The sequence below is a fragment of the Micropterus salmoides genome, unplaced genomic scaffold, assembly GCF_014851395.1.
Source record: "Micropterus salmoides isolate LMB-PRFRI ecotype aquatic unplaced genomic scaffold, ASM1485139v1 Ms_hic_scaffold_16, whole genome shotgun sequence".
Classification (NCBI taxonomy): domain Eukaryota; kingdom Metazoa; phylum Chordata; class Actinopteri; order Centrarchiformes; family Centrarchidae; genus Micropterus; species Micropterus salmoides.
The window spans coordinates 16,770,316-16,786,785 of record NW_024040707.1 but is presented as its reverse complement, the minus strand read 5'-3'; the positions used below and the strand labels follow the sequence as shown (position 1 = coordinate 16,786,785).

General features: G+C 40.0%; 1 protein-coding gene across 2 annotated transcripts in view; it reads left to right on the top strand.

Moving 5' to 3' along the window:
• cacna2d3a (calcium channel, voltage-dependent, alpha 2/delta subunit 3a) overlaps window positions 1-16,470 on the top strand; it is a 131,444-nt gene that overhangs the window by 71,617 nt on the left and 43,357 nt on the right. For both annotated transcript variants that reach the window (XM_038723463.1, XM_038723464.1), the window contains exons 9-12: window positions 455-544; window positions 1,138-1,251; window positions 11,078-11,156; window positions 15,549-15,682. In XM_038723463.1, the coding sequence (XP_038579391.1) occupies window positions 455-544; window positions 1,138-1,251; window positions 11,078-11,156; window positions 15,549-15,682 (417 nt within the window). The remainder of the gene's footprint in view (window positions 1-454; window positions 545-1,137; window positions 1,252-11,077; window positions 11,157-15,548; window positions 15,683-16,470) is intronic.

The window sequence follows — 16,470 nt, the reverse complement described above, 5'->3', positions numbered from 1 at the left end:
TCATCATTAATTGCCACAGAGATAATGTGCCCTTTGTGGCATGATCACATCTATGAACAGACACACATGCATACACACTAGACTGAACGGTTGTCAGCTAAAAGGAAGTAGAGGGAATACAGGTCATTTCCTTTCTTTCAGTCAGTGTGTGACATTTCACTCCAAGATAATGTGGCCGCAAAATAAAAACCTCAGAGCTGAGTTGAAGAACCCATTAGACCATTGGTTTGATCTCTGTTCACATACCAATAATGTTAAATCAAGCTAAGTAAAATAAAGACATGAAATCAATATCTTTATATTTTCATCTTTTTACTGCTGCCTTCCATTGTATTTGTCTCTTTTTTCTTTCTCTGTAAAATTCAATAATGACCAGTAATTCTGTGCTCCTCTGAGTTTTGGCATTTTGTCGGCATGATTGTAATGTTTCCTCCTCCTCACCTTATTTTTCCAGCATTTTCGGGAGCACCTCGACAAGCTGTTTGCTCAAGGCATTGGTATGTTAGACATAGCTCTCACTGAGGCCTTCAATCTTCTCAGTGATGTAAGTAATACACTCACGCATGAGCACCCACAGACACACTCACATGCACACACGCATACACACACAAGAAATAAACAGTTGCATGCACAAGATTAATTAGTGCGCCGTAATTAATAGTTAAATTAAGAGAATCGAGCAAAAAAACAAGTAAACAAGGCACTTGATGACTCAGGTTACTGGTTTGACATCTCCTCATTATGAACAACCAATTAATCAAACACACATGCACACAAACACTCAAACATTTACCTTCCCTTTTGAAATGCTCATAATACAAAAGCATGCATTCAAGTGTACACTACGATGACAAATGTCACCATTCTGTTTAATGACTCTTCTCTGTAATCTTTGGGAGCTGAAAGTGACCAATCAAGGGAGCAGAGACATCAGTCACTGTCTAAAGTCTGAAAAGTCCACTTGAAAAGCGAGCGAGATACTCTTCTGTGCCCTTGTATCATGTACACACATTTGTTATGTGTGTGGGTTTTGAGACTAATTAAACAGCATAGGTTTTATTCAAATTGGAAGGGAGCTTGATTTTGTCTTTATTCACCTGCATTAACTTCCCTCTTTTTCTCTCTCTTTATCTCCAGTTCAACGAGACCGGAAGGGGTAGTGAGTGTAGCCAGGCCATTATGTTGGTGACAGATGGGGCAGTGGACACATATGATGCCATCTTTGCCAAGTATAACTGGCCAGAGAGGAAGGTAGTGTATTAAACACACAAACACAACACATTATTGTACAGTTGTACTTCCACGACAGTGGGCAGAAGGCAGCTGAGCTCAATTTTCCATTATGCCTTGTTCACAACACACGACATGAACCTGCAACCTGGTATTACAATGGAGTATGAGCACCGGACTAATGCCCTCCTGTGGCTATGAATGACATTTTTAAACTTACTGTTGAGAATGCATTGTAAGAAAATATGGAATTAGGAAAAAGATCCATTTGACGCAATTTTAAAGTGATACCAAGGATCCGTTACAGCTTCTCTCAAATACATCAATCAAGAGAAATAGAAAGATGATGCTTTATAGCGGGAGGGCGTTGATTACAAATTATAACCAGTTACTTTAAAGTTTCAGTGTGTAAGTTTTAGTGGCATCTAGTGGTGAGAGTTGAGAATTGCACCCCACCTCCCCTATCCGAGCGAGTTGTATAGCTACGGTGCCTGAGACAGGACAAAAGATGTCCTCTGTGAGATAGCAGAAAGTTGCCAGTCAAGAAATGAGGTTTCTTTAGATAGATTCATTAAGAAATTATATTTACTTAATTATTCAGTTAAAACGTATGTTTTAATGAATATTATTGTTATTTGTTTATTAATAAACAACAGCCACATCAAGAAATGAAGTGCTACATGATGTCTCATACTCCTGTAATACAGTATTTTACAACTTGGGAGGGCTGGCTCATCTGGAGTAACATACCAAAGAAAATGACATCTCAGAAACACTGTCACATCTAGTGCATCAAGGATGGCCACTGACAGATAACATGAAAATGTAAGCCTCACTGTTTCTGCACCATAGTCCATTATAAACCACATAATACATGAAGTTTACAAATGCATTCATGTCAGGTGAGGATCAAGGCTCCTCTCATTTTGCTTAATTTATTAGTAAGCAATCTGCAAATCTTACCAAATTGTTTTTATTTTATTTTTTAAAATACAACAGAAACACAAAGACAGCCATAATTTCAGTTTGTGGTAAAACGGTGCAACGTTTTTAATGAGCATTTAGCATGTGAAACTACAAATTACACAATTATGTGCACAGTGGCGAAGCAATATAAAAAATAATAATAATAATAAAAAAATAAATATATTTTTTAATGCAAATTTGGAAAATATTCATTATTGGTCACTTGATAGGCACACGGTCATGTTATGTGTCACTATTAGCAGTAAAATAAATACATGTTTTCCACCAGGGCAGTATTCAACAGAAGTTTAGCTGCTGATCTGAGCTTCCCTGCTGTTACCGTTTTATTGCAAATAATATTCATCAGCGGTTTGTCTCAGGAAAGTAAGGGCACATTTCTGTTCACGTTGCAAAGTCATAACAGAGCACTGTAGAATAACTACATTAAATTACAATCCAACAACATATTTTTTCTACCAGGGCAGTAAAGGTTTTTCTGGCTGATCTGAGCTTAGATCCTGGAAGCTACATTTTATTGCCAATTAGTGATCAGCTGATTGTCTCAGAACATAACCGACAAAGCCAAAACAGAGAGCTGGAGAGAGAGAGTCACTACATGAAGTTAATCTAAATACATATTTTACACCACAAGCCAAAGCACAGTGCTGGAGAATAACTACATGAAATTAATCCAACTACATGTTTTTCTACCAGAACAGTAAAAGTTTAGCTGGCTGATTGCTTCCATGCTGTAAGCTAACGTTACCGTTTTATTAACAATTACTGATCAGCTGATTATCTCACTAAAGTAACCGGAAAAGCCAAACCACAGCGCTGGAGAACAACAAGGCTACATTCACAATTAATCCAACAAGATAAGACACTGACAGGGGAAACACACCAGGCTCTGTGATTATGGCCAGCTTGTAGCTAAAGCTATCTAACAACAGCTTTAAAGTCCAACTAACTTAAATACCTGTCCAGCATAAAACAACAAACAAACAACAAAAAGAAGACAACTTCAGCTCCGCTTTGAAAACATCTGTCCCACATTATAGCCTTCCATCTGGGAAAATCCACACCAATTATGTCCGTGATTTATTGCCATCATCTGTCTGCATCTGTGGACTCCTCTGGCTTCATGGTATAAAGATCCAAGGCTGTCGGCTCTCCTGCTAAATAACTGTGCTCGTTCATTTGTTCAAATGTCACTCTCTTCTTACTTCTGAGGACTATTCAGAGACTGTTTATTATTATTATTATTATTTCCTGTTCTACTTCTATTGACGCATTTTCTGTAGTGACGGCATCTATACTGCCGGAATTATACAAGCAGAAGAAGAAAGCTGTGATGACGAAACGCGCTCTGTAGAGCTATTTGTCAGTTGGCAGCTATTGTAGAAACGTGACGACAAAATACTGCAGCGTCCATAGAAGGGGGTGCCCGCGGTTATGTAGATAAAAACAGCTCATTCTAAGGTAATAAAAACATAATGGTTCATTATGCAAGGTCTTTACACATCACTGAAAACGTAGATATTATATTGCATTTCTGTCAATGAATCCTCAGAAATATTACACACTGAACCTTGAACTACATGAGAAATACATGTTTGTAGAGAAATACTGCCCTTCTAACTGAAAGAGAACAGCACGCCTGATCACTGTAAAAAAAAAACTTTAAAAAATGTATCAGTGTTTCCCAGATAGAGACACTGTTTTTGCTGTCACATTTCAGAGCATGTTTTTGCCAAGTATTAGTATTTGGCTGAGTTGTTAGAGCAATATTTTTGACAAGAAGAAGGTATTGACCAGGCCCAGTATGGGGTCCTTTCAGAGGGCTTCAAAACAGAGTTAAGTATGGTCCTGTCTCTGAGGACCGAGCTGTCTATATGCTGTCCTGCAAGGTAATTGTGGTGCTCTTTTGACAGGCCATGAAATGAAATGGGAGGACAGAAGGAGAGAGGGGATGGAGAGGAAGAAAAATGGTTATTCTTATTTTCTTCTGTAAAATGAAGCCCACAGGTTCTTCACCCTTAGGATAGAAGGACTGTACTAAAGGCTATGGTGGGCGTATATACCCTAAACACATACCCTATACACATGCATATGAATGTGACTGTATGGGTGCACATACAGTGCAAACTTCCATTGCCTCAGGTAAGTTGTTTAACATATATTATTAGCCAATTTTAAACTTGAATCTGTTTGAGCTTATGTTTCTTTGCATTTATATGGGTGCGTATTTGTTACCATAAATGTTGCACTTGTATTACCATGTATTTGTGTGTGTCTGGTTGTCACAGTTGAAGCTGCTCGCAAACCTTCCCTTCTCACTCCTGCCTCAAGGCTGAACAGCAGCAAGCGGAGAGGGGACAAAGCTTGTAGATAGTTTCATTTAGAAGAAGCCCCGCTGATAATGGAAGTCTTCGGTCTCTGTCACTCTCTTTACTCTCTCTCTCTCTCTCTCTCTCTCTCTCCACTGCTGTTTTTTAATGACTTCCTTTTCAACCAGCCTTACTTCTTCACCACCATATAGCATCACACCGAGAATATAGGCATGCTTTGAAAAAACTGAATGCAAATAAGTTTATAGCTGCATGCAGATGGCATTTATTCCATAAAGCTATGAAGAAAAGATCATAAGATCATAAAGAAAGCGTTGTCATTAAAAACAGTGTCTACTGATAAAATACTCAAAAACTTCAAATACATTCCATAATGACTTTTTCTTTCATGTTACACCACTGATTATTTTTAGAGCGATACTGTCACAGTTTTCAGATAACTGTCTAATGTAGATAAAGAATGTTTTAGAAACTGTTTCACATTTGTCTTTACTTTTGTAGCATGACCTCAAAAAGTATAATGTACATAATAAAAATACAAAGAACTAAAATGTTGTACTCCCAAAGACCACTGTGGTGGTTTATTTAAGAGCATTGGTCTCCCTGACTTTTAGTGTCTTTTCACACCTAACCTGGTTGGTGTGGTTAAAACAAACCCTGGTGTGTTTGCCCGCTTAGCACAGTTCATTTGGGCTAATGTGAAAGTTCTGAATCACACTCTGGTGTGGACCAAACAACCACACGAGACCCTTAGAGGAGGTGGTCTCGGTCCGGTCTCAAACAAACTCTCGACGTACATGATCTGACTTTGATCCATCCCACTTACCACTAACATATCATTCTTTTTCATTTACTTTATGATTTGTTGACATTTGTTGAGGTTGACATTTGTTTTTTCAGTTGCCAAGCAAATACATTATTACCTTTATCCCCCAATTCATAATATCTCCTGTTGTCATTTCTTCACAGTGGTTTTGTTTGAGAGTTCTCATGTCAGTTCAAAGCTTTACTTTCAGGTCTTACACATTATATTTTAGGTTGTCGTTTTGCTATGCAGAACAGTACAGAGCGATTCAGCACAGGGCAACACAAGACAATGCAGGGCAATATAGGAAAAAACACTTTTTTGCATTTTTCAAACATACAGAGAATATTCAATCAAAGAGCATCAATTACAGTACATGTGTGTGACCAAATGCTATTTTAACATCAAGCGACGTAGTCTGCATCTGCCTTTAGCCAAAGGGAAAATTCATCCACATTTTCGAGCAGGAGCCAGATACAGTCAAACCCAGCAGGAGTTCCTTAAAAATTAATGTTTTCTAAGCTAATAAAAATGCAATACCTCCTTAAGCCAGCAAGTATTAGGGGGTGATCAGAGGTTTTACAGTTCAGTCATGCAGTGTAGCAGGAAAATTTGACAGAGCAACCTTAAAATAAAATACAGCATTGATTAGAACAGCAGTGGTGATATCCCATGACTCAAGAAGGTTGACCATTTCCTGTCTGTAGTGGCGCCAAATTCCTCCAACCATCTGAGAGTGTAGCCTCCTGGGCTCTCCCCAAACACCTGATCTTCTGACAGATTGTCTTTGTTTGGCACATAGACCGCCCTCTGGGACAAAAACCTGGGTTGTGCCATCAATGTATTATGAAAACTGGATATGGTGTTGCAAGATGGCACAGATTCATACCAATTAAAAGTTGATCACTGAGCACATACACTGAAAAAGTTTTTCAGCTTGTCGCACATCAGTATATTTCTCTGCCTGAGTCAGCCAACTCTTTATTGCAGCTAATGCTTCAAATTGTAATTGTTTTGAGATTAATTCTTAAATGTGGGTGGTGCTAATGTTTTTGGTAATATGGCAAAAACTATTTTGGGGCTAGAGTGAGTCACATGATTGGCAATTTAGACAGTGGCCACTATCACCGCAAAAAACACTGCACAGGCACAGCACTGACTGTGGGGGCTTGTGGTGTTCCCATTTCCACAACTGTGAGGCAAAGGGAAGCTAGACAACCCTGCCAATTGATAAAAGATGCTGCATGCTGTCTGTTCTCACCAGCATTGGCTGACCTTGAAGGTGAAGGTATAGAAAAATTGGAATGTACTTCCCCCAGCTCCAGGAGATTGATGTGCTGGGCTACGACCATCCTTGCCCATGCCTGTGCCCTGTCCTTTGTGCCCCTTATCTGTCACTACCATTTGGCAGTGCTTCATGAGGCCCAAGTGCCTGTCCTGTGCCAACATTGTTTCTGTTGTCCCAATAGCAAAGAGCTAACCATAACTGCCTAGAGACTACTCTGCAACACTACAGCCTACAAGGGGGACTCCTTGCGCTCAGTCCCACAAATGAGAGGTACAGATGTACCGGGCACATGTGTAGTAGGGCCAGCAGAATGGCTGGCAATACCAAGAACCCTAAGAGACAGAAACACTGCCTCTTCTATGTGCGAGTCAGTAGTGCAACTATCCACCATTAGGCCCAAAAACCATGTCCTCTGATAAGGCACTTGCCTGCTCTTGCCCCAGTTAAAGCCACATTCATAACCTCAGACTAAAAAAATCACCAATAGAGAATCAACATCCCAAGAACAGACAACTCCAACTTTCTCTTAGACTTGGAGAGCAGCAAAGTCTGTACTGTCACACAAACATACATATATCTTTTGCACACATCTCTACATGCTCTCCTACAATCAATCTAAAAAATAATAGATTGAATTTCAATAAAAACTCATCATTAGAGTGATTAGAAATGAGAAATTCCTGAATCTTGGCCAAGATTGATTAGAAATGGGCCTGTAATGCTTTAGAGGTGTTGGGTCACCTGATTTTAGTAAAAATTGAACAGAAATGGTCTTCCAGAAAAGGAATTTCATTAAAGGTGAAAGATGGATTAAAAAGATTGTTAGTGAAGGAAAAATAAATTCAGCTGCTAACTTTAATAAGTGTGACAATAAAATAACAAGATTATCGGGGTTTTCTGATTTGCTAATGTTTAAAAGTTTGAATGCCTTCACCACTACGGTAGTAACAATTAAATTAAAAGGCTTGCTATGTCATAATACAAGAACTTAAAGACTCAAAGGCAGAACTTGGAACAGTTCGAAGGGGTAACAAAGGGTTTTACTGAAAAGTGCAACGGAAGACTGGGTGTAGGTTCCAACAGGGCAGAATGGAGAACACAGAGGAGGGGAGTTTGTCCAGGCGTTCCCGGAGGTAGTATGATCCTGGGCACAGAGAAAAACAGGTTAATCCAGGGAGACACAGAAATTACAAGGACTCTTACGGGAGCAGATAGTTGGCCTTGACACATGTACCACATGTAGTTAACTGACGATCTGGCAAAGAATGTGAGGAGAATTGGGGTTGAAATACTGCAGGAGCTTGATTAGTGGAATAAGGACCAGGTGCGCCGCTGGAGCCAGTGAGTGTAGCCACGCCCAGACAAACACAGATAGGGAGGACAGACAGAAAACACAGGGAAGGGGGGAACAAAAGAACACAAGGTAGTGGGGAGATTCTGCAGTACCACAACATGCTAATGGTTATTGACAGAAACGTTGTTTTAAAAAAGCTGTAAATGTACTTTTACATGAATTTACACAGGAACGAATGAGACATATGTTTTTCCAAATCAAGATCTCAAAACCACACTCCTCAAAATGTTTATTTTTAATGCTTCGTTACAGCATATGTGGCTTAGCTTTAGGATTAGCAACAGTTACTATGTTAGAAAGTACACATCTGTTTATCCAAAACAGGGATACTTTCCCAAATGAAACAATTATCAGCCTCAGCACACCGGGCCCATATGCAGTACAAACCAAATACATTTTAGGAATCATCACTACAACCCTAATGGATGTGGTTTTGGTTTCAGGTAGAAACCTACAGTTGACCTAAATTTGAAAACAGCTGGCATTTTAAAACACAACAGTAGGCCTGTCTGTTCCTAGATTATGCTGTGTATTGAACGAGACCATTAACATCAGAACAATTAGCCTGTGTGGTGTCCGAACAATAATGCTGCGATGATGTGTTGAGAAGAAATCCGCTTGACACTGTTCTTGATCATAAAATTTTATTACATCAAGGAGTTCAGCATCAATTACAAGCTCTGCAGCAGCTTGGAGAGTGACCCAGCCCGATGACCACTCTGTCTCTCTGTACATCACAGCTTATATAGGATATGTGTAGGTATCTGTTAGATACCATAGAAGGGTTTGAGTCTGCAAAATAAAGCTCCAACCCATATAAGGGTACAGTGCTATTCTGAGATAACAAAACAAGGGGTTAGAGGTCAAATTCTATAGAAGGGTTCAGTCCCTACATAACCACCAATCACTGCTCTCCCCTTAGGAGGTCACTGACCCTCTGCCCTGCTGCTACAGTGCTATTTTAAACTGTTATGAGACACTACACCTGTGTCGTGGAAATTGTATCTTGCTGGTGAGGGATTAATAATTGAAATAACATAATAAATAACAACCAACCCTTGTCTTTTAAGAATTTGTTAATAAAAGAGAATAAACAGAGAAGTATTAAAACATATATACAGCTGGTCCAGAGACCTGCTGCCTAGGGCAGCTTCGGAAGTCTGGCTCTGAGCAAAGGGATGCATCATCATTTACACAGTCTAGGTTTCTATGTTTTGGGGAATAAAGATCCTCTCTCAGCCTTGAATGAACATTCCAGGAGAGGAGAGGAACAAAAAGAGAGGAAAACACCAAAACAATCTTACAGCTCTACGGACTACTATAAGGAGTATAGAAGGAGGAAAGGTTAAGGATAAAAAACACAATAAATATATATTTATAAGCCATAACAATAACAGTAATAATAATAATAATAATATTGAAAGATTAAATGTAAGAGGACACAATTTTATGCCATAACAGCCTGTTGTTACTTTTGTCAGTGCCTGTTCTGGATATTAAAACACATGTAGCCTTACCGAAGTACTTACAGTCTTTAAACATTTGTGAGAATGTTTACACTGGAGATTAAATCAATAAATAATTGAGTTGAGGGCTGAATATCTTATGTAGGAGCATGAACAAATTATTTTTGCATACATGTATTCTAGTGTTTGAAATGACATAACCGTGTGTACATGGGTTACTCTTACATGTGAGTGTCAATTCATCTGTGCATGCATGGATACATGCAGATGTGTATACTTGTATGTCTGTGCATTTGTATTCTTGCATGCATGTGTATTTTTAGTCCTGCATATGTAGAATTTGTGCAGTCAAGTAGGTTGAAGATTGCATGCTGTGGCTCGAGGACCGTCTAGTTTTTTTAAAATCTCCACTGTACTTAACTCAGCTGTAAACCCCTTCCATATTTAATAACTAGTCCGCTGTAGTTTGACCTCCGTCTTGGCCACCAGTGAAGGAAAACACATAACCACAAACAGAAAATCGCACAGTGACACATCTTACCCATAGCCCTACATAGAGTGGTTTCGATCACACCGGCTGTGTTGTGTTTATCTGTCACTCTAGCAATGTCATTCAGGTTTACATGAATAGAGGATGATTATGGTCTAGATAACGAAGCCTGCTTAAAAATGACAGTCTGACAACTGTGCTTATTCATAGTTAAACGCATTACAGTTGACAACAGACATAAAATACCCATACTACAAAATGAGAGCCTAGAATTAGCTGGCTGTGGTTGAAATCTTTGTCAGCTAAAGCTGTTAAAATGACTACTGAATTTATAAGGAGAGTTGGATTTATGACACTATGCAGTAATATAATAATAATTTAATATGGACCAATTTATACACAAATTATATTTTTCAGAACCTCTATTAAGAACAGTCATCCAAAATCAGATGAAGACGAACATCTAGGCGTGTGTGCATGCGCATAAAAACATATACACAAACACAAACAGACATGTGCTGTCAGGGTAAGGGGAGGCAGTGAAAAATGCAGGCATGGGAGCTATGGCAGCTGTGCCCCCAGAGGCTTGCATCTGGTCCAATCTGGCAACCTACACACACACACACACACACACACACACACACACACACACCTGCCAACTATACCTGCTGCTAGAGCCAACTGAGCACTGCCGGGTAAAAATTGGGTTTGGCAGCAGAGAGTTTAGAAGATTCTCTGGATGGAGCACATAAAGCTTGGATTTGGCTTTTTCAGCGAAAAATATTTACCTCATAGTTTATCATCATTCTAATTGCAGATTTATATAATTATTTTGAAACCCTTATCTGTTAATACTTAATTGTTTAGTTTTGTGAGTTGATATTAAAATATATATTTGAAAATAAATATAAAATATTTGAATTATTTAAAATAAAATAAAATCTAAACGACAAATTTAAGACTTTCATGAGTCCATAATCGACTGTTAAACAAGGAGAAAGGGCCGGAGAATTGCTGGCAGATAAAGACTCAGCCTTCTGTCTGGCTTTTACAGTGTTATCTTGGTGTGGTGGGCCCTATCAAAATGCGATTAAAATGACTGACGGAAGCTATCTGCTTATTCTCCACAGGTCCGCATATTTCCATACCTGATTGGTCGAGAGTCAGCCTTCGCAGATAATCTGAAATGGATGGCGTGTGCTAACAAAGGTAGGATCTTACAATACATGCATAAACATTCTACTTTTTTCTCCTCATAATCTGTTTTTGCTGAAGAAAGTTGCTGCATGCTGTCATCTGGTGGGTGAAAATGAGCTCAGGATTTGTTTGGGGTGTTTGGCGAACGTATCTGTGTGTGTGCATGTAGTTGCATAGACATGTGTTTGTCAGTGCTCATCAGTATTAGCACCTGTATGTGACAGCAGGCAGCTGGTGCCAGTTGCACAGACCAGATTTGTCGCATTACATCTTCTTCAAAGCCTAAAGTCCAAACTATCTTTGCGTTACACCACTTTCCAGCTGCTTTGTGTGTAGTCATGGTTGTCTCAGTACTTAGAGCACTTTCCTTTAGGTTCTATATTTAGCTGGGAGGTGGGTGACAGAGACAGTCTGGCTCCATTTCCTCAGGCTGCTGTAGATAAGACAGGCAAGCCATAGGTCACATGAGTGGGGTGCATGTGTTTTTTTAGCTGTGTGTGAGTATATGTGTGTAGATAAGAGGACAAGGGCACCCACAGTTTCGCTTAGAAGTGATACCAGAGAACCCATCCAGTCACTTTGAGGGTGTTAGTGGTGATGATGAGACCTGCGCACGCGCGTGCGTGTGCGTGTGTTTGTTTGTATGCCGTATGATGATTCAGACTTATGACAGTGACATCCTCTCTTCTCTCTGCTCCCTAGGCACAGCATCTCTATAAGTACAGCAGAAATGTGTTTTTATTTCTTCGCTGTTTTATGAGCAGGTGAAGGCTGTTATGTAAACATTTCTCCCTATTCCCTTTGAGTGGAGCAAAGAATATTTTTAAGATTCTGGAAATGCTACTATCACAGCACAGGTAGTACTGGTAAAATAATTTGGTCTAGGGGATTTAATTACCTCTAAGCCTTATGGCTGCACCAGCTACTAAAAGCCTTTGCTAACAAGAAAGGGACGCAGGCCTTGCCTGAAGCCTGGATGAGCTCGACTAACTTTCCTGTCATTCCACTTCAGTGATGCTCACTCGAATTGGTGCAGTGGGTTTGGTTTGCGTTTATTTCATTAAGGTTAACAAATAGAAAACTATAGAAACTATACAATAAGGCATCAGGGATGAGAGTTATCATTCATTGTCCGTCACACTTTTAACAAAAAGCCTTCGGCTGCTCTCCTGTCTTCTTCCTCTCCTCTCACTCCCCCAGCATCTACTAGTCTTGGCTGGCAACCAATCAAATGACAAATGACAACCTGTGACCAAGACACTAAAATACAGCACTTTTTGAATGTTCATAAAACATTGTGTATTCCATTAATTGATATTCTATACACATATCATACATATGGAAACCCCAGTTCACATACAGTACATTTGTGTAATTATTGTCTGGACTAAGAGGAATCCTTAAATGCTACATGATATTTTAGACTATAGGTTCCAACTTTGTGGCCATGATTTACTACGAGAGGCTCTCCCGGTGTGGTAAATGGTAATTGGACTGTACTTCTGTAGAGATTTTCTACCTACGCTTTACAGTTGGCCTCTGATTCACTCATTCACACACACATTCACACACAAGTGACGATGGATGGCCTGTCCGTCAGGAGCAACTTAGGGTTCAGTGTCGACATGTGGACAGGCGAAGCCAGGGATGGAAATGCTAATCTAGAGATTAATCGACAACCCGCTCTACCTCCTTTGCCACAACCACCCTGTGTGCGTCTATCTTTGGAAAGTGTCAGTAAATAGTCATGGCCGAGGTGTTTATCATAGTTAACACAGTTTGTGCCCTGTTTATCTCATTAAGCTTTAAATATAGCACTGTTATCAGAAGGTCCATGTGTTGTCTTTACTGCCACAGAAGAGAAATGATAAGCCCTTGTTAAGACTTGTGAATATTACCATCAACAATGTATGAGAGACCCTGAGACTACGTTCAGCCAGTGTTCTGATTTATATGCTTGCTGGGGATTCAACACACAAAATATACCTTGTAGTTTTGCCCATTAGGTTACAGTTGAGGACGGTCGACAGACTTCAGCTTAAAGGTTCAGTGTGTAAGTTTTAGTGGAATCTAGTGGTGAGGATTGTGAATTGCAACCTAATTACTCACTCAGCACTCACCCGTCCCTTTGCAAGCGCGTAGGAGGAGCTATGGTGGCTGACACGCGGCTCTTGTTCTAAATAATACGTTTGGTACTACTACTACTTCTTTTTTTTCTTACGTCATATTCAACATAGTGACAAAACGCACTCTGTAGAGCAGTTTATCCGTTTGGGCAACTATAGAAACATGGTGGCTCAACATGGCAACCTCCTTGTAAAGGGGACCTTCAGTATATGTAGATAGAAATGGCTCATTCTAAGGTAATAAAAACATACTGGTTCATTTTGTAAGGTCTTTATACACCACTGAAAACATAGGTTTGTATTGTAAGGTAATAAAACTATAATGGTTCATTATGTAAGGTCTTTATACACCACTGAAAACATAGTTATCACATATTATATTGCATTTTTGTCAATAGATCCTTCTAAGTTTTACAGCCTAGACCTTTAAATGAACTTTCAAATCCAAGCAGACATATACAAGCCTGTTTGGAGCAGATCAAAAACACACTTTAAACTGTAAAATGTTTAAGAACCCTTTAAAAACTTGAGAACCACTGATGTAAGGGCATTCACATACATGTAGCTCTGCCTCATATCATTTTTTGTCTCCACCTTGTCCTTTATTTTCATGTATCTCCTTGTTGTGTCTTTTTGCTTGTATCATCCAAACCAAGGTCCTTTAAAAATATATTAATGCCCTCATCCTGACCAGAACATGCTATGGCTGTCCTGTCCCGTATGTATGACAGGTGTACCATGTCACTGAAAACAGGGAGCATTCATTTTTTCTCCCCCAGCTCATCTCCCTGGCCTCAGTGCCTCAGCCCGAAGGACGCCCTTAGCTTTCCAGAGGGAGTAGTCATTCTTCATTCACCGCTGTGATGAACGATGCCGCTAGAATGAGGCAGCTTGCTTTGTGTGTGATGCGAGTCTGTATGTGTTTCACAGCCAGATTCACATGTCTCTGAGAATGAAAAGGAGGAATCTGTCAAGGTTCACTTCCAGGTCGATAGAGTAAAGTTGATTGCCATTTGCACAAGTATGTTGCTGTACAGGTACATTGGAGTTCTTGTGCGTCTCTCTGAATCATCAAAAGTTAACAAATACAATAAGGCAATGAAAATAAAAAACGTATATATATATATAAATGGTAAATAAAAAATGTATATATATAAATAAAACAATAGAAGGAAAATATGGTCCAGAAGGTCAGTAAGGAGTGAGATATGTTTTCCCTCCTTAATGTCCTGTGCCATGAGCCTGAAAGTGGCTGGAAAGCCTCTCTGCAGTTTTGATGACCTGCTGTAGCGATTTCCTTTCAGCCAGGGTGGAGTTACCATACCACACTGTGATGCCGCTGGTGAGTTTCCTTTCAACGAGTCCTCTGTAGACTTGGGTGAGGGGCTGGCGTCTGAGGCTGGCCTTCTTAAGCAGCCTGACGAAATACAGCCTCTGCTGAGCTTTTTTCACTGTAGCTGTTCTGTTTTAGCCCAGCTAAGGCTCTCATTTGGGGGGATGCATGACATCCCTCATGGATCAGTGTGATGTGTCTAGACTCTTTTCTCCCTGTGGTGTAAAGGTCGTTGCCGGGAATGATGACCCCAAAATCTGTTTCCTCCAGCTATGATTTTCTCCTTGGCTGCCTTGCGGTGATGAAAGCAGTTTGCTGTTTTTAGGGATGGGTGGATATGTAGGGGTCTCTTTCTTTACCCTTATTCTCTTGTGTCACTTCTTGTCCTCTATCTCCCTCTGTCTTACTGTTGTCCTGATTCCCTCTCTTCCTCACCCCTTTTCGGCCCCCCCTGCTGAGGTAACACTATATTCCCTCCTGCACATGCACATTAGCATCATAATGGCGGCATTACCATTGTAGGAAATGGCATCACATTTGGTTTAACAGAGATAGTTTTTTATTGCATTAACATACCACTTACCCATTCACAAACCCATGCTGGTTTGCTCTCACTTGTATATCACTGCAGGGAGTTCTTCAGCTATTACTCATACATGTATCCCAGTTTCCATTTGCTTCATCAAGCAAATATCTGCTGCCTGCCTTACTGTATTCTTATATTGAGCTGTATACTGTATTAAATTTACCAAGGTAAATAAGATGGGCGCAATGGCCTGGAAAAGATCAAACAGCCAAGCTAATATTGCAACATTTCCTGCTATGTGAAACTGTTCACTTCTTACCTTTGCTTTGGGGCAGCAAAGTGAAACTGAACCTGTTCACTTTCCATTGTTTGCAAGCATCTAAGTTAAATAATTCAGCATCTTTTCTCTCGTCTAACAGGGTACTTCACACAGATTTCCACATTGGCAGATGTGCAAGAGAATGTGATGGAGTATCTCCATGTGCTGAGTCGTCCCAAGGTGATCGACCAGGAGCACGACACGGTGTGGACTGAGGCCTACATCGATAGCACTGTGAGTTGACTACGTCATCTCTCACATGGCACTGGACTCCAGTTCCCACACTACTCACTAACCGCGCACACTGGGTTGTATACACTTTTGGCCCAGATCGATTTATCCATTTCAACTTATTCTACTAAGAAAACTTCATCCATAATGTACTTTGTTGAAGCTTGTGTTAATAAAAGTAAATTTTCATGTTCAGGATCTGATGAACTATATAATCCAAAGGTGAATAGTAGTGATAAAATGCGAGTCGAGGCCTGACAATGGGTTTTGCTTTTGTATGTCTCAGACTGAATGTGCAAAAGTGTGTATGCACTGTGCAGCAGATGGAACCATTAAGTGAATGAGCCTCCTGTGTGTGTTTGGGAGTTGTGTAGCGTGAGTAGAACATACTGGGGCACATTGGTGAGTTAGTCTCTGATCTGATCTCTCAACGTCATACCCTGGCCAAACACGCACAGATACACCTGTTTTGAAATGGCAGTGAATAATCACACACACTATAACATTGCTCAACACACTCAGATACTCACATGCATAGCTAAATCCCCTATACACAGCTTTATAGTTCTCTGGCACAGACATTATCATTGCTTAAACAGCCCAAAGGATAATGCCTGACCTACAGTATAGGATCTATATACTGTAGTAATTGTATGTAGTATGTAGCAATATACTATAGTATTCATGCATGCACATGCTTCTCTTTTGTTAAAGTTATTGTGTTTGGCCATGAAGAGTGAACAGCAGCCATTTGTCCTCCTAAATGCCCTCTAGCAGAAATACTTACTGGC